This window comes from Dermacentor silvarum, chromosome 7 (assembly GCF_013339745.2).
Source record: "Dermacentor silvarum isolate Dsil-2018 chromosome 7, BIME_Dsil_1.4, whole genome shotgun sequence".
Classification (NCBI taxonomy): Eukaryota; Metazoa; Arthropoda; class Arachnida; order Ixodida; family Ixodidae; genus Dermacentor; species Dermacentor silvarum.
Window position 1 is genome coordinate 40,334,641 of NC_051160.1, and position 26,921 is coordinate 40,361,561.

The window sequence follows — 26,921 nt, forward strand, 5'->3', positions numbered from 1 at the left end:
ACACGGCCTTGCGGGCTCGTCTATTGAAACTGTGTGTTCTGTTTTCCTCTTATTTCTCTCTGTCGTTCAAGATTATCTCTTTAGTGAAAGCTTGTGTACCATTCGCTTTTTTTTGTTCTTGTTCGCAGCCGGTTCCACAAGATCAAGAAGGCGCTGCTGATCAACGTGGCTCACACAAGCGCAGTGGGCTGCATGGCCAGCATTTTGGGCAGCACGTCGGGCATCTACCTCCGGGACTACTTCCACTTGTGAGCTGCTTCTCGCTTACCTGGCATTTCGTATATACTAAAGCTGTACGCTCTATCCGATTAAACAAAGCTGATAGTAGCTGGTAAGTCGTGGCATACAAAGTGAGCACAGCGCGGAAGGCGGAGACACCTAAAAGTATTTCTGCCGTATTTAAAGATCGAGCCTCGACTCCAAACACTTTCTCCACATCTCTCCTTCGTAGCATTCTCAGACAATCCTCCCACTCCAAGCTCTTCCTCCACTCCATGATAATGGTGACTATGATGTATCGGCGCTCCTTTCGAAGCGGGGCGGTGACAAACAGTCACCTAGCCTGCTTGAGATAATCAGGTAATCTATACAATTTTTGTGAAGTCTATATCTACCTTGTATTGTTACCTGTACCCTGTAACAGATCTGGTTGTATAAATTTCTTCCCTACTTTTCTTCCACCGATACTCTGAATACCTCTGCTTATTTCGACTGCAGACCTGGTACTGCTTCCATTTATCAATCCCAGTGTTTCTGGAAGGTGAACCTTTCCTACGGGGCCCACTGGATGGATACCTTCCCATTCCATTAGGATGTGCCGAGTCGTTTCTTGGCGTTTCTTTTTCTTTTTTTTTTTGTTGCAGCGCACACATGCATCATCCTGTGGCGCATATTTGCTCCGGTATGTTATTGTCCTTAGGCAATCAGCTCAGGCCTCAAATAGCAAGGCACTGCCCTTTGTGTTATCGTACAGATTTTCCTTTCTAATTTCTTTCTTGTCGTTTGGCGTTTTTTGTTCCTATCCTTAGTTAATTGTTTCTGTTTATCTCGCTTTCTTTTTGATGACTCTTGGTTGTCTATTTATACAATAAATTACCCCCTGGACCTGGCTGCCAACTTTCTTGATCTCTTCCTCCATTCTATGTCTACGTTTTTGAAAACTCCATCGATTCGATCACAGCGCCGCCCTTTGACAAAAAGGAGACGCTACACCTCTCAATGTTGGCCGTGGAATGTTTCTGGTGTGCAGTGACCATTTCCGCCGAGTGGTGGCTCCGCCATATAAGTGTCTTGAGTCGACACAGAGTGATCAGTCGAGTGACGTTATAGAATACGGAGCTCCGAGTCATACGGCACAGCACGACTTCTCTACTGAAGAAGACATTGAACTCTCCGATAACCATTCTCCGTGATACCTAAGACGAAGAGCAGTTGCTTCTGAAGCACACCTTCACTTCGGTCCATTCGTATATCGTCACCGAGGGCACCTAATTACGACATTTAGAGGCCCAAACACATCGCTAGTTAGTTTAGCATAACGCGTATCAGCGCGAGGGAACAAGACCGACTAGATGAAGGCGACACAGCACGACAATGAACTAATAACTGAAGCTTTATTTTGATACGCGTTTGAGAATATATTGACAACGGTATGTAAAACAAAGCAGGAAAATACGACATACGAGAAATGCTAAAGATGTAAGTCAGTGCAAATGGCGTGCATGTGCAATAGAGCAAGTATTTTAGAGCGAAAGCTCTACTACGCCATGTCTCGCAAGGTCATTCATCGCGTCGCTATGGCCTTGAGCCGTCGTAGCAAGAGCCGCCGGAGCGTAAGTGTGGCAGGTGTGACGTCACGCCACGTGATCCGCTGCGGAGAGGCGTCGCAGCTGCGCTCGCTCGGAGCCTCGCTGCTGCGTTACCACATGACTAGGCGAGGGTTAACGGCTGATTCGCCGGCGCTTGCTCGCTCAGTTACGCCATGGATGCGGAACGCCCTATACCGTTTTACGACGCGTGCGCTTCAGCGCAAGCGACAGGCTGAATCCAATCATCTAGTAGATATAGCTAGACGGCGGGCTGCGAAATCTCAAGCAAAGGCAAAGTTGGCTGCTGAAACACCAGAGCAAAGGGAGGCCAGATTAGCACGTTATAGAGAAGCTTACCAAGCGTGGAAGTGTTCATTAATGAAACACTGTGTGCATAATCTTTGCAAAACCAAGCCAAACAGAGCTTACGCTCGTGATAACTAGGTTTACAAGAGTTAAACCTCAGTCATTTTTTTTTAAAGCGTGTCAGTCGATCGCTACGGTTAGTGAGTGTTCTCGTGTATTACTTTTTTCACGCTTGCCCGCAGCACGTACGGTTACGACGCCGTGACCGCGCTCTCGTGGACGCTGCTGGGCCTGCCCGTAGCCACTGTGTCCGTCCTGCTCTGCGCCTTCATCACCTACTTTCTATTCCTGCGGGCATAGTGAGTGTCCGGTGTATATATAGACGAAGTTTCTCTCCGATTGTCGTTACGATTACGAAAGTCCACGGCACCTATAGAGCGAGCATTAACCTGACGCACACCTCTCTTACGCGTTTGATTCGTTTAGCGACATCCAGGAAGACGGCGACACCCTGAAGGTCATCGCCGAAATCATCAGGAAGAAGCGGAAGTTTCTGGGCAAGCTCACGTGAGCGATTTCTGCTTTAGCGTCTGTAGTAGAAGTGTATAGCATCCGCGTCTCCTGTTCCGTTTTGTTTAACACGAGCTAACGCATCCACAGCCTGCAACCGAGAGTTCAACGGAAGCCCGTCTGGTCGGGATGGAACATGACAAAAAAAGTCTTACGCCGGCCAAATAAAACTTTAAAAGCAAGGCGTTACGGTATTTGTGAACAAGGCTTCCGCATGGAAGGCGAAACGTCTTGCTTTTAAAGTTTTAGTTGGTCGGTGTACGTATTTCTTTGTCGCATCCGCAGTCTAAGCGTCGTAAAATGGTATAGGGCGTTACACATAATACGTAAAAGTGGATGTGCGTCACACCTGCTCTGAGAGCGCAGACATACCAAACTAGACGTTCATCGAACTGCTGGACATAGGGAAGTGCTCTGGCTAGAGTCGAGTAAAGTCGCTGAAACCTGGAAAGCACCGCAACCGACGGAGCGGGCGCAGGCAACACTGTGCTGTTGCCAGACATGGTCCAACGCGTCTGTCTGGCGACAATAGCTCAGCTTTGTAGGTTTGCTTACCGCGGTTTTTATTACCTCAAATCGGCGCATTTCTTCTTCCTGTAATCAAAAGATGAGATGCCACACCTACGGTGCATGCTAAAGAGTGTTGCAGCTATATATATATATATATATATATATATATATATATATATATATATATATATATATATAAGTACACGGGATGTTCATTTCTAAGTTGTACAGAATGTTTACAAATCGACTGTGGCAGATCGCATAATCCTTGTCCTTGAGCTGGATTATCCGTAGAAGTGGGCATAAACTACTATCACGAGAAATCGAAACACACCTTCAACTAATTAACCAAAAATCACTCATTAGCTCCTTAAAAACTTTACCGCACATTGCAATTTACGAACTCTAACCGGTGAGTTTTCAAGACGTATCTACTTAATATGACTTTCTAGGATGACGCCAGTTTGGAGATATTATTTTCCAAAGTGCGGGACGGAAAAGGTTGGCGTTCCCGTTACTTTTCTGCTTCAATGGATGAAATGGCGTTTCGTTAAAAAAGTAAGTAGAACAACAGTGGATTGTTACGGCGAGTTTGATGGCACATATCTCCAAACTGGTGTCATTCTGGAAATTCACACCAATTGGATACGCCTTGCAAACTCACCGGCTTCAATTCGGAAATTTCAATATCTGCCGTAGAGTAATGAATGAAGAAGTCAATTAGTGAATTTTGTTTAATTACCAGAATATGTGCTTCGATGTCTCGTGCAAGTAATGTCCGCCTCTCTAAATAATCCAGCTCGAGGACTATAATTGTTATCTGCAACAGGCGATTTTTAAAAATTCCGTAACAGTTAGGAGTGATCACCCGTATATGACTATAAACTGAAAGCCAAATCGCATGCAGCGAGACGGTCGATAGGACGGCCACTCCAATTCCTGTGCTATCGTACTCGCCAACCTACCTGAACTCCCCGATGAGTTTTGTGTTCGTTGCGAAAATGTAATAGGTGAGTGCTACGTTGCTCTAAACTTTGCTTAATTAAGGAGAATTGTTAATGTTTTAACAATTTGACCAGATTACTCGTTGTTTACTCGCAGCTAGTCGACGCACTTCGAAAAGCGCGAAAAGCTCTTCGCGTCTTCTACACTTGCGGCAGTGAATGGTTGTCGAAGAGTGGTCGTCGCAGTTGGCGCTATAAAAGCAAAAGCACAAAACGGAACCCGATACTTGTGTCACACAGGCTGTCTTGGCTTATCAGGAATGAAGCGCTCCTACGTATCCTTTAAAACCGTGGCTGTATTAATTGTTCTTTACGAAACGCTTCAACCGATCGAAGTCGATGGGGCTAGATATAGCCCGTGTGGCTGCAGTACAGGAAAGGCATGCGTAACGATAACCACGGGAGAAACGATCACCTTGTTTCAAGCCAGAGTAAACGACCAATCACTAGCCTAAAGCTGGTGTTGTAAAACTCACATCCCTCACTTCAACGCGAACTAAACGTCGAAAGCACAGCGCCTACGTAGCTACTGGCACTAGGCGTTCTTTGCCCACACCGCAGATCGCTTTGAAGATGAGGCCCACGCGGGCGCGCACTTAGCTAACGTCGCAGTTCGCTCTCAAGTTACGGTGCCCGCGCGGCCGCGCCGTGAGCAGCAGCCGCAGGTGTAGAACGCCCCCCTCCCCTCCCTCCCTCTCCTTCTCCCCCGTGCCTCGCGCACCACGGAAGACGACGCGCTTCCGCCCCGCCTTTGTCCCTCGCGCAGTCGAGATTGTGCCGCGATCGTCGGCTGACCCTCTCAAGCTCTCACTCGCACATACGATGTTATCGTGTCTGTACTTTATACGGAACATCACGGTGACGGCAGAAATGCGCTTGGAGTGTCCATATAATTTCTATCGCAATAAAAATAGTAATCATAACACAGTCATAGCTGCGTCTTGCGATGGGTGACATAAGCATTTCACTTCAGCGGTATGTACACAACGCTAATTGAGACGCTTATTTGAAACATTTGGTAGTAGAAACGCTTGCCTCTCTGGTGTGAGTGAATTTGAATCTGCTGAATCTGATGTTAGTTCAGTGAGTAGCAGCTGACTACATTTTACGCCACGTCATCCTAAGGTGCTCGGTTCTGGTCTCGCGCTAAAATGAGTCGGGAACTCTTCGCACCAGCGTACTTTAAATACATACTTTTGACTCGTTGTAAAACCGTTTTGTTATAAGATCGCCGTTAGCTAGAAATATCCGATTGGCGTTGGCAGCCTAACGTTGATAAGTAAGAGCTAAAGGCTCCTATTTATCCGATAGGGAGTTTCCTTTTCTCCGCCCTTGTTGCGAATATTGTCCCGCAAAAAGTATTCTTGTATCTTAAATAAATCCCGTATTTATTTTTAATAATTAGAGACAGTCGTCGCTGAAACACTCGGTATATTCGCCCAGCCACGACCGTAGCAAATGTTTACCTTCCGGAAGTACTGTGATTCCAAGCTTATGTGAGCGCTAATTGTTCAGTGGTCGAGATAAGCAAGAGACGTTTTGAGTATTGCTGAGAAAAAAATGTCGCAGTTTCGCCCGAAAGGCGAAGCATCAATTGCGATAGCAAATTGGTAGAGAGCTATTCGGAGTAGGGATAGTAGAGTAGTTTTATCGGCTGCATAAACTTGGACACATTCGCTTTCTAACTGAACTGACAAGCGTGGTGTCATCGCGCACTAGCAAACATGAATAGATCACACTGAATGACCGCAGACAACGACTGTCAAAACGCTGGCAGCAAGCGCAGCCGCTGCAGCGGGCGAAGAATCGTGCGGTCTGTCGCTTCAACGGAAACTGAGCGGCGAATGCACAGCGCATACAAAGGTCAGAGCCGTGTGGAGATAAGCGACGGTGCGGGCGACCGCCACCACAGCCAGTGCAAGCGTATTTCTTGGCAGAGTAGAAGCTGGTCCCCTCCCCCTCCCTCCCGCGCTGCTTCCCCGCTTTTTTTTTTTCTTTTCTTTTTGCTTTCGCGGGGGAGATTGCGTTGCCGGTTCCCCTTGCGCTCGGTTTCAAGATACGCATTTGGTGCCGTAGCACAGCGTCGCCCCGCCTCCCTCCCCCCATACCCCCACGGCATTTCGCCCGACGGTCGTGTTTGCTTTCCGCCGTGCGTTGGCTCTCCGTGATAGCGCGCGTCCCCCGAGCGCTTTCACTTGCGCATACGGCGCGCGGCGACGATTTTATCGCCCTTGGAATAGATACGGAACCTCACGGCGACGCCGACGGCAGAAATCCGGTTGAAGTGTCCTTATAATTGCCATCGCAATAAAAGCGGGGAAGAGATGTGTCGCAGCGCAAGCTTTGTGTGTGATGTCTTGTGATATAGAACGATAGGGTGCAATTGAAGATTGCACACGGCCCTGTGACGTCATAGTGTTCTCTGTATGAGAACAAGTCGTTGTTCGCAATAAAGTCAGTTGCCTTTCTGCTCCTGCACCGTTGTCGCTCGTCTGCGTTAGTTCAAGATGGAGTGGGGATTGTTGCACTGCAGGCAAGTAACTTTACAATATAGAGATAGAAGTCTTACTCAAGAAAGTATGAAGCAGCGATTTGCAAAATGATAGACTGCAATATATGCAGTAAAATCTGATTAGCTCAAGCAGGCTATAGATATCGATTTGTCGTCGCCTCGTTTTCAATGTAACGCCACTAAGATCATCACTTCCCCAGTACCCTGCAAAAACCTTAACGCCAAAATGTCTACGTTCCAGCTAAACCTATCTGTAATTTTTCTCTTTTGGATGTTCTCAGCTGTAAGGAACGAATCCTGGTGGCATCCATCGGCGCGCTGTTCGTTTGCTGCATCGCCATCAGGGGCGTCAGTAGCCTCGTTGGACTCAAGGAGCAGCTCTCAATCAAGTAAGGCGCATACCTTTAGCCAGCTCCACGTCTACGCTGGTACACTTCTAAGACACGCTAAAACTCTTTAATCTCTAAACTCTCGACACAATAAAACTCGCAAACTAGTGTCCTCCATGACCGCCGAGTGAATATCCATCACATTGGTGTATATGGTCGCCTTGGTGTATATCGCGCACCACAGGGCGCTTGGACAACCCCCAGGGTGTCCGAGAAACACTCGACCATACGCGACGTCAGTTAGGAAGTGTAGATATTAGAGAGTTTTATATTAGGGGACGCAAGCGGCTTGCGTACGCAAGAACTAGGGGCCACGGTACCACGCATGCGCAGACCCAGACGTAGGGGCCCGCGCACGCGCATTACCCATGGCCCCTAGTTCTTGCGTACGCAAGCCGCTTGCGTCCCCTAATCTAAACCTCTCTAATCAGAAGCTTAGCGTAGACATGCTCGAGTGTGTAGGCGCAAGTAGCAGCGTGCTTGTAAAAAATATGTTGAACTGAAGTGCTTACACTTCAATTAAACCTACTGAAAAAAAATGTATCGGGTAGGCTGTATCGGGGATGCAGTCGCAGTGGGGTACGCAAAACGTCTTGTGCGTGCTACTGGGGGTCTACGGGCACTAAGGTAAAGAATTGATGTTAACAAATACACAAGTGACCTTTATTCATGCGGTACAAAGCTTAGATGCTTAACTTATGATAACTAGTGGCAGACCTATACGGTGTAAGCTTGCGATCGCGCTCACTCCCAATTCCTCGTGGGCCTCGCAGCGGTCAAAATTGGTGGGCGTGGTTTCGCATCCCTCCGTTTTGCTGCCAGAGTCTCTTCGCGCCATTTCTCGCCTACCTGCCGAACGCGCGGGAGCACCTTAGTTAGAGCAACCTTAGGATTTTTGCAACAAATCGCACATTTGTAAGGTTTCTAATGTGAACACAGTACAAGAGAGCAGCGGGCAGCGTTGGCAGCGTGTCTCAACCAGAGCGGCTCAAGCAATCTCGAGCTCGCGCTTCCCGGATGACTGGCGATGTTGCTGCAGCGCCGGGCATTCGTCTTCACTACAATCACCCCCCATCGGAAAAGGAGCCATCCTGGCGACTCATGGTGAACATAGAATCAAGGGGTCGTAATACGGCTTCAGGCGTTGTACGTGGACGGTTTCACGACCACGACAGCGTTGGTCCGTAGGTGGCGTGACAGGCTCGACAATATAGTTCACAGGCGATGTCTGCGCTACAACACGGTAGGGTCCTTGATATTTTGATACAAGCTTGGATGAGAGGCCAGCAGGAACGGCAGGAACCCAAAGCCACACAAGGGAGTCCGGAAGAAAGTGACAATGCGTGTGATCATCGTCACGTCGAGATTTTTGTTGCCATTGGTCGACGGCTGTAAAGGAACGGGCGAGTTGACGGCATTCCTCGGCGCGGCGGGCAACTTCAGAGATGGGTGTACATTCGGATGAATCGGGTCTGTACGGAAGAATGGTGTCGAGGGTAGTCGAAGGTTCGCGGCCGTACAAGAGGAAGAATGGGGAAAAGTTTGTGGTCGCCTGTGGTGCAGTGTTGTAGGCGAACGTGATGAATGGCAGAATGAGGTCCCAATCAGTGTGATCAGAGGCGACGTATTTGGAGAGCATGTCGCCAAGGGTGCGGTTAAATCTTTCCGTCAGACCGTTAGTTTGAGGATGGTAGGCGGTGGTGGTGCGATGAACGATGCGACATTCAGTAAGGAGCGCGTTTACGACTTCGGAGAGGAACACACGTCCTCTATCGCTCAAAAGTTCGCGAGGTGCACCGTGACGGAGAATAAAGTTTTTCAGTAGGAAGGATGCGATATCACGAGCTGTGGCAGCAGGCAGAGCGGCTGTTTCTGCGTATCGCGTCAAGTGGTCGATGGCGACGACTATCCAGCGGTTTCCGGAAGCCGTGCTCGGAAGGGGTCCATACAGGTCAATCCCAATGCGATCGAAGGGCCTGGCAGGACACGGGATTGGCTGTAGTGGACCAGAGACATGCTGAGAAGGAACCTTGCGGCGTTGGCACTGAGGGCACGACCGAATGTACTTGCACACAAAGGTGTACATGCCACGCCAATAAAACCTGGAGCGAAGCCGGGTGTACGTCTTGAAGACACCCGCGTGTGCACACTGCGGGTCAGTGTGGAAGGCAGAACATATTTCACCACGAAGATGTCGCGGTATGACGAGCAACCACTTGCGGACGTCGGAGACGTAATTCCGGCGATAGAGAAGTCCATCCCGCATTTCGAAGTGCGAAGCTTGACGGCGCAAAGCTCGAGAAGGTGGAGGAACAGTCGACGGGTTAGAAAGGAAGCGGATAAGAGCACTAATCCAGGCATCCTTGCGTTGCTCCGAAGCCATGTCGCAGCCTACTGGGAACGAAAGTACGTGGTCAACGGCAGAGAGGCAGGCATCGCTTACGGTTGACACGGGCGAACGGGAAAGCGCGTCGGCGTCGGTGTGGCGGCGGCCAGACCTGTAGACAACGCGCACGTCGAAATCTTGCAACCGCAAAGCCCAGCGAGCTAATCGACCTGAGGGGTCCTTCAATGTGGACAGCCAACAAAGTGCATGGTGGTCTGTAATTACGTCAAAGGGGCGGCCATAGAGGTAGGGTCGAAATTTACCAAGTGCCCAGATTATGGCCAAACATTCTTTCTCCGTAACGGAATAATTTGTCTCTGCTTTGGTGAGGGTGCGGCTTGCGTATGCAACGACGTACTCGTCGAACCCAGATTTGCGCTGCGCGAGCACAGCGCCGAGCCCAACACCGCTGGCGTCAGTGTGTACTTCGATCGGAGCACTCGGGTCGAAGTGACGCAGTATAGGCGGCGATGTTAATAGACGACGCAACTCTTGGAAGGCATCGTCACAGGCAGGGGACCAGGCGTAATTGTTCAAGTCGCTCCGTAGAAGCTGATTCAAGGGAGCGGTGATGGACGCAAAATTCCGAATGAAGCGGCGAAAGTAAGAGCAGAGGCCAAGGAAGCTGCGAAGTTCTCGTACGGAGGAAGGTTTGGGAAAATCAGCAACTGCACGGAGCTTGGCGGCGTCAGGAAGAATACCGTGTTTAGATACGACATGGCCAAGGATGGTGAGCTGACTTGCGCCAAAGTGGCATTTCTTCAGGTTGAGCTGAAGGCCGGCGGCAGTTAGGCACTGTAACACTTCCTCCAGCCGACAGAGATGGGTGGGAAAATCGGGCGAAAAAATAACCACATCATCTAAGTAGCACAGGCACGTTTTCCACTTGAGACCACGCAACAGGTTGTCCATCATACGCTCAAATGTGGCTGGGGCGTTGCAAAGCCCGAAAGGCATGACACGAAATTCATATAGGCCATCTGGTGTTACAAAGGCCGTTTTAGGTTGGTCTTCGGGTGCCATGGGGACTTGCCAATAGCCGCTACGTAAGTCGATAGAAGAGAAGAACTCCGCGCCTTGGAGACAGTCAAGGGCGTCGTCAATTCTCGGAAGAGGGTAAACATCTTTACGAGTTATTTTGTTAAGACGACGGTAATCGACACAGAATCGAATCGATCCGTCCTTCTTCTTAACAAGAACAACGGGAGATGCCCAGGGGCTATCCGAAGGCTGAATGACGCCGCGCTTCAGCATGTCAGCTACTTGGTCATCGATGACACGGCGCTCTGTCGCGGATACACGATAGGGTCTTTGTCGCAGTGGCGCACTAGTACCCGTGTCGATGCGATGACAAACAGTTGACGTGCGGCCCAAGGGAACATGCTGGCAGTCGAAAGACGAACGGAACTTGTCGAGAAGGCGTAGAAGCTGGGCGCGTTGGGAAACAGTCAACGTGTCGGCGATGGAGCTATGGAGAACATCGGGCGAAGTCGGCTCCTGCGCGGGGTTACAGGTCATTCCGGCGACCTCATGAGTGGCGGTGGAACCAGTTGGCATGTCAATGATGGCAGCAGGGTCGACACACTGGACGCGGCCAACGCATTCCCCACGAAGCAAAGTGAGAGGACAGGACAATTGGTTGGAGACGAGCAGTCTGCTGATGCCGGCATGAACGTCCAAAACAGCGAAAGGCAGCGGGGAACATTTGCGACGAGCGAAAATGGCGGATGGCGTAAAAAGTGCGCTGGCATCAGCAACAAGGTTGCATGACACCGTGGCTAGGGCAGAAGAGTGCGGTGGAATGGTAACGTCTTCGGCAACAAAAACTTTATCGTCAGGTTCACGAGCGTCAAGGAGCGGGGCGTCGCACAGCGTTTGAAATTCCACCTCAGCACGAGAACAGTCGATGACGGCCTTATTAGCGGAAAGGAAGTCCCAGCCCAAAATAAGATCATGGGAACAAGAACACAGCACCAAAAATTCGACGATGTAGAGGAGGCCGTTGATCACAACACGAGCAGTACACGCAGCTGCAGGCGTGATGCGGTCTGCGCTGGCAGTACGAAGGGATACGTTTGACAGTGGCGTCGTAACTTTCCTGAGCGAACGGCAAAGTGTGGCACTAATAACCGAAACTGCGGCACCAGTGTCAACGAGGGCGAGTGCAGCGACGCCGTCCACATATACATCAATAATATTAGTCGGAGAAGGGAGAGGCCTTGGTCTGTTCGTGGGTGACGCAGTTCTCGCCTCTGGAACTGCGGCGATTAGTTTTCCCGTTCCGGCGTAGAAGGACGACGACGCATCGGTGAAAGCGAGCGACGTCGGGGCGATGGCGAACGGCGGTCAACAAGAGGGCGGTGGTCCGAGTAAGAAGACATCTGGCCAGGGTTCTGAGGCACGGAGGACGACGGGTATGGTGAACCGTATGGTTCGGTGTCGAAGCTACGGCGGTAGGATGTTGGGCGGCGACGGCAAAATCGTGCAATGTGGCCAGGTAGACCACATGCAAAACATATTGGGCGGTTGTCAGGAGTGCGCCATTGTCCACTGCTGTGTGGGTACCGCGGCTGAACGAAGTGAGGGGCTGGACGCAGTGGCACGGCTGATGGGAATGGCGCAAAGGTCTGAGGTGGTGGCCGTGCGAGAGCCTCGGCATAGCTAAGAGGTGCAGTCACCTCGGGAAAAGCAACGGGAGTCGGCACCGGTGGAGTCTCGCGGGCAGAAGGGAGAGCTGCGCAAACTTGCTCTTGGATGACCTGGCGAAGGTTGGTCGGCAAAGACGAGGGTGGTGACGTGGCTGAGGACAGCAGCGAAAGCTGGCGAGCGACCTCAGCACGGACGAACTCTTTAATTTGGCAAAGCAGGGAGTCCATGTCAGGAGCCACGGCCACGCTCGCGAGGCTTTCATCGGACACAGGTGGGCGCCGTGTGAGAAGACGCTGCCTGCAGAGCTCGTCGAAACTCTGGCAAAGCTCAATGACCTGAGAAACTGTGTCAGGGCTTTTTGACAGCAGCATATGAAAGGCATCGTCGGAAATGCCCTTCATGATGTGACGTACCTTGTCCCCCTCCGCCATCGTCGGGTTGACACGCCGGCAGAGGTCGACGATGTCCTCTATGTAGCTGGTGAACGTTTCACCAGTTTGCTGGGATCGGCTGCGCAGGCGTTGTTCAGCGCGAAGCTTGCGCACGCCAGGGCGGCCGAAAACGTCTGCAATGCTGGTTTTGAAGCGAGCCCATGTGCGGAGATCGGCTTCGTGGTTTCGAAACCACAGCTTGGCGACGCCCGACAGATAGAACATCGCGTTGTTGAGCTTCTGGGTGTCGTCCCATTTGTTAGTGTTGCTGGCGCGTTCATACGATTCCAGCCAATCTTCAACGTCTTTCTCATCGGTGCCGCAGAAGATGTCAGGATCCCGCTGACGCTGGGCACCGGCACATACGATGGCTGGAGGAACCGGTGGGGATGTCGGGCTGGGGTCGTCAGGCATGACGGACGGCAGAGTTCGGGTGCGTAACTCCAGGTTGGGGGAAACCGCAGCACCTCCACCAGAATCTAATGTGAACACAGTACAAGAGAGCAGCGGGCAGCGTTGGCAGCGTGTCTCAACCAGAGCGGCTCAAGCAATCTCGAGCTCGCGCTTCCCGGATGACTGGCGATGTGGCTGCAGCGCCGGGCATTCGTCTTCACTACAGGTTTAATTATAACTCGTAATGAGCACAGATTCGAGTTTGATGTTGTGGCTGAAGTGGAGGGGACATCACACGGCACCACCAACCGGTCTTAGCGCCCCTCATGTGACGTCAGCTCCTTTTTCTTCGCCCTTGTCTATATAGTCGCGCTGTTGCAGTCAGGAGTGTTCCTTGCCTTTCTGAGCACGAGTTCACCCAATAAAGAGTTATATTCGAGACTCGCATTTCAAGCACTGTTCATGGTTCTCCACCGGAGGCGTATACAGTTGAAACCAGATATATCGAATCGGAAGGGGATCACAAAAAAGTTCGATACAAAAGTAATTCGATATATGAAATAAATTTTTTTACAAAACCTTTCGATGGTATTTTGTACTGGTGTTCGTTATACAGAATAATTCGTTATATGCGGGTTTGATATATCCGGGTTTGATATATCCAAGAACTGCGTGACAAGGTAGCATACATGTGCCAACGCGTCGCCCGCAGGTACGCCCACGAGTCGGTGAACGTGATGGTGGTCGTGGTGCTACTGTCTTTCCTGCCGCACGGTCGCCGGACCGAGTCGGTGCTCGACTGGCGCACTGTGTCCGGTCGCATCCACTGGAGGGCGCTGCTCTCGGTGGGCGGTGGCCTCTCGCTCGCCGGTGCCTTAGAGGTGAGATCGACTAGCTGTGGCACCCGTATAAGTGTAAAAAGAGAGAATGGCTGCAGAGGTGCATTCCGCCATGAGGTAACACGACAAGAAGATTTGCTAATGTCTGGAGCGCAAAGATGTCATGACGGAAGCATATTTCGTAGCGGCAGAAATTCATTTAACAACAGTAAGGAGGCGACATGCATTGAGGCCAACGAAAGAAGCGTTGTGAAAGTGAGTTTTTTGTATACTTGATATCATATATTGAGGATTTCTCTCTCTTCTTCTTTCTTTTCTGTGTTAAATGACGGTCCTTGACCTCGATACCCTAGAATAAATATTCGCAAGCTTTACAGCGCCCTATATAACTTGCTATACAAGAGAATCTCGTTAAACGCAATCCCAAGGGACAGGAGAAAGATGTCTGGATTAACAGGAGTTCCGTTTACTGAGAAATCTGTGCAGAGGTGCAGCACTGTATGTCATACATCGCCGTATAACACTGTTAGAAATGTTAGGCATCAAGAAGTGCATGTAGCAGATAGTTTATCACGTGGTTTGGGCGCAGTCGGCGACTTGTGGCTTTGCTATAGCTTCGCTATAGTTTTGGTTTCAAGTAAGCGCCGGCGTCGTATCAAAACAATGACATCGCTCTTACTTCTCGACTCGATGGCTTAACTAGCACGAGGTCGAGCTGGTGGAGTCCAAATTATCGAACGGAGTGCTGAAGAGTTTCCGAAATTTCGCTCGGTCTTATTTCAACCGTCTGGTGGGGTGAGTCGCGGTGCCGCCAAGCTATCCGCAGTGCATATGCCATGCGATAAAAATTTATGAAATATTTATTTGCCAAGTCTTTGCCACCGCTTCTTAAAGGTGGCTCTCTGTATAAAAGATAGGTGTGGCAAAAAAGAAAGAAAAAGAAAGCAGATCTTGGCTTTTTCTGAAAAAAAAAATCATATTTAGAGCTTGCTTATGTGGTTCCGTTTACAGAAAGTTAAAAAATTTTGGTTCCTCTAAAGAAAGCTTTTTTCTTTAATTTAACCATGATACAAAAACAACCAATTAAGGGGCTGTTGTTAACCGGCAATTCCATTATTCCGTGTAAGCGTTTTCCGTTTACCGAGATTTCTACTGTATTAGCTTTTCTACGAACCACTTTGTTTCGCTTCCCAGGATGTGTATGGGTCATGACGTCATAACGCTGACGGAGGTCACGTGGGCAGCAGAACAATGTGACGTTTTGGCTGCTACATCGGGCCGCCCAACGAGTAGCAGCATAGCAGACGACCAAGCGGGATGGAGCGAGTGTCACATTGTTCTGCTCCCCACGTGACCACCTTTTCTGTAGACACGCATACCTCCTGCAAAACAAAAACGAAACTGATTTGCATAAAAGCCGTTATAGTTTGGGTAGCGCTAAGGCTTGCCAGCCCTTCTTTATTGTTGATGGTTAAATATATGCCATTCGTATTGTACCAGTCGTATTCGTATTCTCAGTGAAGGTTATTTGATTGCATTGATTGTTTTGTTGACACGTAGGTTTTAATGTCCCGATATCGCACGTACTGGTGCTACTATAAGCGCTGTCCTAAACGGCTCGGGATTAATTTCGATTACTCGGCGTTCTTCAACGTGCATTTAAGTACGCGAGCGTTTTTTGCGAAGTAGAAACGAACTTTGCACCTATGGTAAACGAACCCATACCCTCCGAATGAGGCGTGCGATTTCCTTTTCCTTATTCTTAAAAGAGCACGATAGAAGTTTATCGTATTATTCAGCCACCATATTTCATTAATTGTACAAGAGCAGTTATGCTCTTCTATGCTTTCCTTTGTCCGATTGGCTATTATGGCTTTATCGCAAGTTACTTCTCATGGAACGCACAGCCAGACGCTGGCGTCAGAAAAAAGCCCGGGCAGCGTACCGCAACAAGCCTCGGATATAGCGGAGAGAGCGTAAATAGTAAGCTTGAATATAGCGAAGCGTTTCCATTGTCTTCGGTAGATTTCGGGCAGTGCATGGCAAACCAGACTCCTAGAACTTCCGAAGGGTGTGATAACTCTCTTTTACAGCTTATCTGTTTTATTGCGATAGCAATTGTACGGACACTCTAGGCGAATTTCCGCCATAGTCGTCGTCGTCGTCGTCGCCGTGAGGTTCCGTATGAAGTCCACGGGCGATAAAACCGTTGCCGCGCGCCGTACTCTGTACGTGCGAGTAAAAAGCGTGCGACGGTGAGCCGGCAATCGCTGCTCGTGCACACAAAGGCGGGAAGCAGGAAGGAAGTGCAGTCTTGCAGTCGCGCACAACGCTCTGGAGGGAGGGTAAGGAGGTCGAGGGGCCATGCTTTACTGCGGCCGCGCTAGGGACCTTATTAGCCAAGCGCTCCCGCCGGGCCGGGAGGCTTCGGGGGGAGGGCGCCCGCCCGCCCGCGCGGCTGTATCTTGAAAGCCATCTGCAGCGGGGGCAGAGTCTGCCATTCCTGTGTTTTCGCGGCTAACATCGCGTTGATGCGAGCGCTGGCACGAAGCTCAATTCGGTCGCTGCTGCTGCTGCTGCGCTGACCCACTCCAGCCTTTTGACGGGGAGTTTCCGCGGTCATCTAGTGAGATGCGTTCATGTTTGTGCGCGCGTGACACCATGCTCGTTAATTTAGTTAGTATGCCTATGTTTACAAGCTTATACGGCTGATAAAACCACTATCCTTACTTAGTATAGCTGTCCACTAATTTGCTATCGCAATGGATGCTTCGCCTTTCGGGTTAAACTTCGACTTTTTGATGTATGCATGATTTGCCCTGACTTGCATGAACTTTCGAATGTATTTTATACACTTATTATTTGATTGTTGCAATAAAGTAACTGCCTTTATGAAAATTAAAATCATTATAGCGTAGTTGGTGTGTCGTATGAAATGACGCATCACGAGCTGAGAAAAGCCATAGCAATCGACGCCATATTCTCACCTTGCCGCTTTTAATATAATAGAAGACCTTTAAGGGCTTTTGCACTTGATGCCAGTGTGCCTTTCCAGCGAGACTTGTGCCGCATTTATGCACAAAACCAAGAGACGCGAAGTGGCGCGTTATACGTTGACGCAGTTCACGGGTCTGTCGCGGCGCATCAGCGAGAAGCTGAGCAGTCTGGACTTCCTGAGCCCGCTGCAGACCCAGGTGGTGCTCATCCTGCTGACCACGCTGCTCGCCGAGGTCAACACCAACGTGGTCATCGCCAGGTTCCTCATACCCATCGCATCGGACATTGTGAGTGATGCTCTCGCGACTGCTGGCACGCCTCCAGCGGCCGGGGCGCGAGTTACGATGGCTCAGCAGCGGTGACGCCATGCCTGAATGTATTTTTACTTGAAAGTTATAAGGCCTTCAACTGAAATAAGAATTTGCTAGGTGTGCCACAAATTACAGGCTTCAGAGGAGGGCAAAAGGCGACAGTACCTGACTATACTCAGGCCTTCTCTCCGTAGAACTTGAAGAGGTGACAAGACAGCAGGACCAATTAGCATATAGCATTCAAAGTGCACGCGAACATATACACTATAAAACGAAAGTTTAATATAGCCTGTACGTTTAATGTTTACGCGATGAATATGTTTACGAGACTATATATTAGATGTAGATTTTTTTTTAGTCCAGGGGTGCTATGCAGGATGCCCCGAGTTTGGCGAAACTCGGGATCTTCACGAGCTCTGGCGACGCCCCAAGATCAAAGAACAAATGGTAACAAGACGAAGTTTGTCCATCGGCACACCTACAATTTCATTGGTTTATCTAGATTCACTCTGGGTGGCTATTATCCCTTGGGCATTGCCATATGGGCGGTCGACAAACTGGGGCTCACGTGATCATACGGTCGGTGCATGGTCGTGCCTTCTTTCACTTGTTTGTCGTTCCACCGAGTGCAATACAGGCACAAGCAAGTTATAAAATAAATTCATTTAGTACAATAATATTAGTCACATTAACGGGGGTTGTAAGCATTTTAATGTTTCCACGATGTACACGGAATGTGTATTAGACTAATTTGTATTGAAATACGTTTCGCGTTATGCCACGAGGGGACGCTCGCCCCCCTCTTTTTTTTCTGGATTCGATTGGCACGGCTCGATACGTGCTTGCTCTAGCATTTCCGAGCACCGATTGGTGTGCGCTTGCTTTTCTCACTGGGTTTCCAACAGATCGCTCGTTGCTCCTTTGCTCTAGATTGGATTGGTGCGGCTCGCTACGTGCTTGCGCTCCCATTTCCGAGCAGAGATTGGTGTGCGCCTGGTTTTCACACTGGGCTTTTAATAGATCGCTCGTTGCTCGCTCTAAAGAAAAGCTGCGAGTAGCGCGCGCATCCAGCTACAAGACGAAGTGAGCGTCGGCTAGCGCATAAGTGGTTTGCCACGCGCTTACCGTGTAAGCACACAGGAATGCCGGAAAGCACACATACAAGGGTCAGAAAACTACGCTTTATTTTCTTTTACTTTGCGATACACCTCCATACTGGCAAGCGTCGAGCGATGGCTTCTAACAACCGCAGGAAAGAGTCTTTGTAGTGGCTAGCCCGAGCGATCCGTGGCTTCTAACAAACGCACGAAAGGGTCTTTGCAGCGCACGTGGATGTTGACTGCCACCACATGCATCCCAGGTGGGACTCCAGCATCGGTGCAGTTACCCTGTAACCATCGCTGACGAGGGAGCGCTTCACTTTTTGACAATAACCTTCTTTTTTTTTTTGCGTGTGAACGCCCGTGATGGGGTCCACAAAGTTCACGCTTTGGTTGACTGTCTACCAATGCGGATTGAGGCATAGCCCCGTTAGCATCCACTAAATTTGGGATACATTTGTATGCGGCCAATTCGTCACTACGAATAATGGTCCCCGGTTGAACATTGGCTGCAATAATGGCGCCTAGCGTCGCCGCCTTTCGTCGGTCGACTTTGAAAGTCGCAGCACCCCTCTGGTCACGCAGAACATGCCGAAGACCCATGGGCCCCCAACTTTAACACCGCCGTAATTTTGGCGGCTGGCGGAAAGTTGTCGCCCGTCATTAGGCGGCCTCGATTGTATACTTTTGCTCGCCGCGAAGAAGGCACTCATCAATTTGCGCTATCTACCCGGGGTACCAAGTGGAGGTCGCGCCAGCAGCTCGTCCCTCGCGACCTTACGGGGGTAGTTCGTCCTGTCGGCGATGGTGTGCTCCTATAGAGGAAACAAGTCGCCGGTCATCTCCTTCAACAGCCATATGTCTACGCTTTTGCTCACGCAGTACGTGAGCCAAATCATTTGCCGCCTGGAGAGGTGGTCGTTCGGATGGCCGAGGCGGTCCGTGTTGGCGAAGTAACGTCCTTCGCCTCTCTGACCGTGCATTGCAGCTTTACCGTGTAACTGCGAAAACTGATTTCGGCACCTGTTGCATCGGAAGGTAGCCCGGCTTCCATTCTGAGTCTTCCGGGCCAACCAACCTGCGTTGGTTGGCCCGGGTTGAACCCCAGGTGCTCGTAGGTGCCCCAGTACTCCGATGACGACGCCGGACCTGGCCTGGGGCTAGGGTGCGGTGGACGAGCAGCGCTTGAAACAGGAGAGAGCCGAAGCGATCGCACGAACTTTTCCTCCGCAGCCTAGTCACATCAGTCTGTGTTCGGAAAGCATAATATGCCCGCCACGCAGCTTCCGCAGACAAGGGCGTTCGCCTAACTCGTCACACAGCCAGCGCACTGACGTTTTGGAAAGGCAAAAACGACGCTGAAACTCTACGTCGGTCATGTAGCTGAACGGGTCCAGATGGTCATATTGACGGTTGCCGCCGCTGGATGCGATGACACAGGCTGCTGCTGCCGCCGCCATGCTCCCGAGTTTAACTCGAGGGGGGTTTCGCGATGTACGAGTTTGGCCCGAGTTCGCGTGTCAATCAAAACCATAGGTCACGCCCCGAGCGAGGCATGTAACTCTTGTGCGCGCCCACCACGGTTGGGCCACGCCCAACTTATTTTTCGACAACAGCGACGTGGTGCGGAACTGAGAGGCATTAACAATCTTTACCGGCGAAATAAAACACGCACAACGCACTGTCATCGGTGATGTACTCAGCACCACTATAAAAAACTGTGGTTGATCCCTCTTATATAGGAATCGGTATAGAACACGAAAGTGAAACGTGTCTTCACAGAAGTAGTGTAATGTTTATTGCACATTGATATATAATGTCTATTGGTGTTTTGTGGCCACGGAGCAAGAAACCATCTTCCTCCGTGTTTGTGGCTAAAGCGCCCTTAGGCGTTGATGCACCCACGCTGACGCCTGGTGGCACGTCTCCTCCATCACGACTACCAACGTCGATGACCATGAGCAACCGTCGTGCATATGGAAGCTGCACTACGCTGCACACGCTAGCACAACGCGAAAGACGAAGCACGTAACTGACACACTAATACAACGCGCAAGACAAAGCACGTAACTGAATCGTCACCGAGTCAAATCAGCGCGTACAGCGCGTCGTAATTGCAGCCTCCGCGATCAACTTCAGAAACATTTTCAGAGCTAATTGCGGAGGCCACGCTCCGCTGTGCTGAGTACGGTGAACGCCACCTAGGTGGCGTTTGTAGTGTTTCTTGATGCCAGCGCGTCCCTTCGAATGCTGGCATCGAGGCGTCACAGTGCTGAGACCACCGAAGCGTTCACTGTCGGTGCGCGTTAGTGTCATAATGCAGTACTTCTCTTTTCTGCTCGTAGGCGGCGGCACCGCCCCGAGCAAGAGCGCGGGTACACGGAGGAGTGTTAAGCCCAGACCACACGTACGCTTGCGGACGCGCGTAAGCTCGCGTCTACGCGCCTTGCGGTTGCCGCGCCTAGCGAGGAATGGCATTTTGCATCCACAAATACGCGCGACAGCGCGCGCTCACTGGCATCACTTGTTTACACCTTGGCAGACGCCACTTCGTATTTCGTTGTTGGCAGTGCTTCAAAATGCTTCGATATTTATAAACGTAATTTTTATCTTTTTGGAGCTGTTAGATCAGCCCAAAAAGTGAAGAAGAAGCACTTTCTTGCATGGTATAATTCTGCTTAACTGAGAGTTGAATGTACCGCGCCGTCGCTGCGTAGCCAGGCGCGCCGACGCGAGGCAGCCCAGGCGCGCGATAACTGAGAGGAGCTGATCAGCGAGATCGCGCCGCGTTTCGACGCGTACGAGCCGTGCCGCACCGTCTGCGCATGCGTGGGCGCGCGGACGCGAGCTCGCGCGCGTTTGCAAGCGTACGTGTGGTCTGGGCTTTAGATATATAAGGCGCGTCTGTGTAGCTCTCTGCAAATGCGTTTGTGGCGCAATGGGTTAAACGCTCGGCGATCTATCGTCGCGGACCGAGAGGTCGTGGGTTCGATTTCCAAATTTTGCATGTTTGTGAAACTTTTTCTTCTGGTTTCTTTCTTTGTATTATGTTCTATGACGTATTTCCGTGACGGAAATACGTCAGTGAAGTCTTGGTGGACCCCGGCATAAAACACTTTCGTGTTAAAAAAAAAAAAAGCGTCGACTTTCGCTGCCTTATGCATATGTTTTCTTGGGCTGTGATGACCCCACAACACGGTTCATTGCCTGCGTTGTGGCTACGTAGCGCACAGCAAATAATTATCCGCACGTCACTGTAGCTGCTTGCAAGGCGTCGATGCGCCGTGGTGGACGACAATCTTGAGCAGTGCGTAGTGTTTTCCAACGACAACGTATCGCAGCTGTCATTTGAGATGGCTGCTCTGTCAATGATATAGTGCAGCAAATACGGTCAGCGGTCAGCGCAAACACACCCAGTGCAATGGCATTTTGTCATCACAAGCACGGCACACTAAACAATTGCAACACCTTCCTGCGCTCGAAGTCTAATTTCCTAACTGCACACAAGAGCCCTCACCCACCAAAATGCGATTGCTGCGCTGTCGTTACGATATCCATCTGCGATCGCTGTTAGCTCAGCAGCAAAGGCAATCGGCAAGCACATTGGAGTGAACAACACACTCAAATTCTGCGCACATGCGCACAGAGGCACCTTCAATGGGCAAGCGGTGACAAACGACGAACTGTGTCGCTGGGCCGCACGCTCGTGTTCGCAATGCATCGCGGAGACTTCGCGCACGCAGATAAACTGGTGCATTTTCATTGTGCTGCGTCACTACGGACCCAGAATACCGCACAGCCATTTTGCAGCGACAGCCGTTGCTCCCGTCTCTATGGCTAAAGTGTCGTTTCAGTTGGTAAAGCGGCGACCTTAATAGCCGCGGCAGTGAAGCACCTGCGGTGAACAGCCATGCCGCAGCGCTGCGTTGCCATTCCCCTATTAGACAGGGAATGGGCAGATCGTTGTCATGACTGACTTTATCGAACATAGCACTGCAGCGCCCCTGGCGACTGCTCACCGCATGAACTCCCTCGTGCGTGTGACCCTCTAGAATGTATCCGCTTGTAAGCTTTCGTCTCACTGTCGCCACTCGCGCCAAAAAAAGTACAAAATTTAATAATTCATGATATGTCCGTTTGTCATCACAAATTTACAGCATTCAAAGCAAAAAAACCGATACTGTAAGAAGTAAAATGTTGGTTATTTTATTTGTTGTATTTCAAAGTATTCGATTGAGGGAAAGTATAGGTGCAAGAATGCACCGCATGTGCCCTGTTCGCACATTCGACGGAGGATAGAAAGATAATGCCCGAAAAAGGAGGCACGCCCTTGACGCGCCCGAGAAAGGCGCGGCAAGTGGCTCACGGCAAGTGTGCAGATAGACAGCGGGATAGTGACAGTATTGCTAAATTGCGATAATACGTTGATAACAATACGCGGCGCTGGCGCGTTTTGTTGCGCAGTCCTCTGTGCTTGAAGCCCGGCAGCCCTGTGCCGCGCAGGGTGCGCTCATGTTGTCATACGCGGCTTTATCTCGACATTTCTTTTTGTCTGCTGTTATTGCACGTTCCTTGCTATCTTCGTTCACTGACTGCCATCGAGCAAACTCGGGTAAAACTCGGGTGAACGAGAAATTCGGCGCATCCTGCATAGCACCCCAGGGGAAACTTTAACTCTAATTTTAGTGCAAGAATAGACGTAACATATGCAGTCGTACAGATAAAATCTAAAATGAAGGATGCCTTTACATGTCAAGGCAACCCTCACTCGCAAACACGTACCTTTGCGAGCGAGGGGTTCCGAAGTGAAAATTCACCCTTACTTTTTCTCCTGATCAAAGAACCCGCCGTGGTTGCTCAGTGGCTATGGTGTTGGGCTGCGGTCGCGGGATCGAATCCCGGCCACGGCGGCCGCATTTCGATGGGGGCGAAATGCGAAAACACCCGTGTAGTTAGATTTAGGTGCACGTTAAAGAACCCCAGGTGGTCCAAATTTCCGGAGTCCCCCACTACGGCGTGCCTCATAATCAGATCGTGGTTGTGGCACGTAAAACCCCATAATTTACATTTCTAGCGAATACGTTAGGTTTGCTTGAGTAAACGTACTTTTTTTGGCCTTTTGATTATATATGGATTCCACTCCTGTTCACGCGTTTCTTTTTCTTCTAAACCCACTAATTCCACATAAGCGTTCCGCACTCGTACTACCGGTAGCAAAGCGGGAATTGCCATCATCGGAGTGAATTGATGGAACGTTACAGTCCGCCGGTCTGTTTGTCACGATAGATGGCGGGTAAGCACATGAGGTGTGTATGATGATGATGATGATGTTTACTGACATCCCTTTTTGAAACAGGGTGGCGTCAAGTAGTCACCGAGCCTGCTTGATCTAATCAGGTTTTGCTACATCCATCGCAGTCTGGCACTTTTCCCTCTCACTCCTCGATATTCCCTTTCATTAAAACCCCTATCTCTATATTGTAGTAACGACTCCGATTCTATCATTCTCTTCCCTTTTTTCGTTATTCGTTGTATTAGCTGTAGACGAATGAACACGCGCATGCGCCGCAGGGCGTGCTGACCAACGTGCACCCGCTGTACTACGCGCTGCCCGTTGCCATGGCGTCGTGCACGCCCACCGTACTGCCCACGGCGGCGCCTAGCATCGCCGTCGTCACTTCTGCCATGGACATCCAAGTCGTCGACATCGTGAGTGCACCGCGCGGCCGCCTTCCGATACTCGCATCACGTGTGTCGTGTCACACGGCGCGCTCGATGCACCGGTAAAGAAAACGTCGTCTTCTAGGGAAGCACACATCTGCGTCTAAGATGAACCAGTCCTTCGGACGACGCCCGTGTGCTTAGATTACCCAAGTGCGCGCGCTCTACCCAGTGTGGATTCAAGAAAGCACCAGCTCAGCGGCCACTGCCAAAATGGCGTCAGATTGATTCTAGTGATGACAGCTATGTCTTGCAATGGCTTGGAAGAACTCCAGGCCCAAATTATTCCGGAGTCGCCCACTACGGCGTGTCACATAACCAGGTCGTGACTTTGGCACGTAAAACCTCACAATCTAATTTTTGCTTTTTTTAACATGGTGGAAACATTCTGGAAGCATGGCTGGTGCGAGCACTGGTGTGATCGATGCATTGGATGCCTACGCGCATGTGGTGTTGGCGCTGCTCCACGCTGGCGTGGCTAGCTATACATAGGCTCCGCCGCGCTAAGCACCAAGCTGTATACCGTACACAGGACCGCGCGTAGTAGCGGAAAAAAACAACAAAACAGTAAAGTAAGGACGCAAAAAATTAAGACATGGATAGGACAAAGGGCATACACAAAAAAAGCAGCACACAACTGAGGCATCCGATCACCCATGGTGCTGTTTTTACCTCCTGAATTACATCAGTTGGAAGTGAGCGCTTGTGCGCGCTTCCTTGTACTGTTCGTGTATTTCTTTTCGCTCATTTTATTTATTCCGCATCATGAATCACCACGTCCAGAAACACTTCTGGTTCAGTATATCCGATCAGGTATATATAGCCGTGATCGGACCAATGACTGTGAAATAATCTTGGGAGTAAGTGTCGTTCGCAGCAACTTTAGTTAAAATTAGTGTCAGTGACTGCAATATCAGTCCTTCGATATTTTTGGAAACATGTCCCCCCCCCCCCCTTTTTTTTTCTAGTTTCGGCCGGTATCTGTATACATGGCTTGCACGTGACGTCACGTCCGCCCGCGCCGCTGCGTCCGCGCCATGCCGGAGCACCGCGCGCGCCGCCTTCGCATCTGATCGCGTGCGCTTATGCGGTCTCACTGTGTTTTCTAAGCGGATTTCACCGCTCCTCGCGAGAAATGCCACCCGTTTACAGTAGGCCTGCGTTTAACGAGGCATTTTACGCAGGACTGATCGGTTCGGCGCGTGCGCAATGTCAAGAAAAAGTGAAACTGTGCGACGATGTGGACCCGTACACGTTGCGACTGAGTGCGGATACGACGATGGATGTTAGCGCTTTCCCCGAGGTCTCGCACGGATGCATTGTAAACTGCCTAGTTTACACTGCATCCGTGCTTCGCGACACTGGAGGAAATGAAGGCTTATAAATCGCTTGAATCCCACAACTACTTCACAAGCGGTTGGGTGAAAACACTGTCGGCGAAGCGGCTGCAAGAAGAAAAGGTGCTCCTAGGAGATGTAGGCTGCAGCCCCCGTTTTCCATGCCGCATTTTGTTTATAACATTCAGAGGCATTCCCTGGTTAGTCAGTGGTGCGTGCAGGAGACACGCAAGATTGGAGCTTGGTGCAGAGAAGAAACGAACTGATACTGTCCATTTAACAATCACGCAAAAGCGGAGTTTATGTGCTAGGGTCTGAAAATTTTCAAACAGGATATGCAGCTTGCGCGAGTGTTTTGTGGCTGGGAGAATGATGTGCGTACTTTCCATGCTTTATTTGGATCGATATTTCTGCATTGTTTACATGTATGTTTTGATTTCAACAGTTTTCAACGGGCTGTCTGTGTATGTGCGGTCGTCGTCACCGTCGTCGTAGCGGTTTTCGGGTGGCGTTTCGCCGACTCCAAAAGCTCTTGCCGGTGCAGCGGTCACCGCGTCGACCTCGGGAGTCGTTCGTTTAAATCATCGCCTTGCAGCACGCTCGTAGCGCGCAGTGCCTTCATTATTTGCTTTGTAGCCTAGCAAAAGCGTTGGCGCCCAGTCCGAGTTCGTTTCTTCACAGAGCTTGGACGGTCTTCCTACAAATGCAAACAAATGTGATTCTAGTGGAGCGTTAAGTGCGCTTTATGTAATATTGCGCAGGCTTAGCTGTTACGAAGTGGGCGCCGCACACTCGAATGTTTGGGAGATCGCCCTTGAGATCAGCACGCTTGATACGCGCAAGCCACAGGCTGCGCCGCTCCGATCTAAGTGCTTTCGTTCGTTCGTCTTGCCATTCCACAACCTTCCGAAGCCGAAAAAGGTTCGTGTTTGCCGACTCCTTCCTCGAGCTGCTTTTACTGCGGTTGCAACACCCAACTGCGCAAATAGCCATTGCAAAACAGTGCCATTCGCATACGACTAACAGCGTGGTGCCATATGGTGGTGCTCCGGGTGCTCCGGTATGGCGGAAGCCTAACCCAGCATTGGCGGAAGTGACGTCAGTGCAAGCCATGTATACGTTCATACGGGGGGGGGGGGTTATTCTGTAATTGTCCCCCCTAGTGGACTGTCCATTTTGGCCGCTGTGATTGGCTGGTGCTGCACGAGTTGCACATCAGTCGCGAGCTGCGATGTGTAAACACACTTACGCGTTACGTTTCCGCGTGTTCCTCTTTCTCTCGCCTGCAGCTGTACCCGGGCCTGGCCGTGAAGCTGAGCGCCATCATTCTGGTGCTCGCCACGGTCAACACGGTCGGGGTGTCGCTCTTCTCTCTGAGCGACCTGCCCGCGTGGGCCGTCGCCAAGAACAACCTCATGACGGGCACGCTCGCTAACGCCAGTGGCGCCCCTTAGCGGCGTTTCGCTGCATCTCTGGCGGGATCGGAAGCTGGAGGGCAGCGAACTACGCAACGCCGCTTCGTTTGGTCACCGCGACGAAGCAACTTTCGCATCCCTGCACCATTCCCACTTAGCAGCCGCAGCCCGCAAGACTGCGGCTGCAACCGATCGTTACATTCATTGTTTTTTTTTCTTAGCCACGAAAGTGTTCCTTCATAC

At 50.6% G+C, this 26,921-nt stretch overlaps 1 protein-coding gene across 1 annotated transcript in view; it reads left to right on the plus strand.

Moving 5' to 3' along the window:
- Positions 1-26,717, plus strand: part of LOC119459482 (solute carrier family 13 member 4-like) — a 47,718-nt gene extending 21,001 nt beyond the window's left edge. Inside the window, exons 7-14 of the mRNA XM_037721238.2 lie at positions 129-248; positions 2,357-2,473; positions 2,601-2,681; positions 6,992-7,099; positions 13,671-13,839; positions 16,920-17,081; positions 23,777-23,914; positions 26,553-26,717. Coding sequence (XP_037577166.2) covers positions 129-248; positions 2,357-2,473; positions 2,601-2,681; positions 6,992-7,099; positions 13,671-13,839; positions 16,920-17,081; positions 23,777-23,914; positions 26,553-26,717 — 1,060 coding nt within the window. The remainder of the gene's footprint in view (positions 1-128; positions 249-2,356; positions 2,474-2,600; positions 2,682-6,991; positions 7,100-13,670; positions 13,840-16,919; positions 17,082-23,776; positions 23,915-26,552) is intronic.
- The last annotated feature ends 204 nt before the right edge of the window (positions 26,718-26,921 follow it).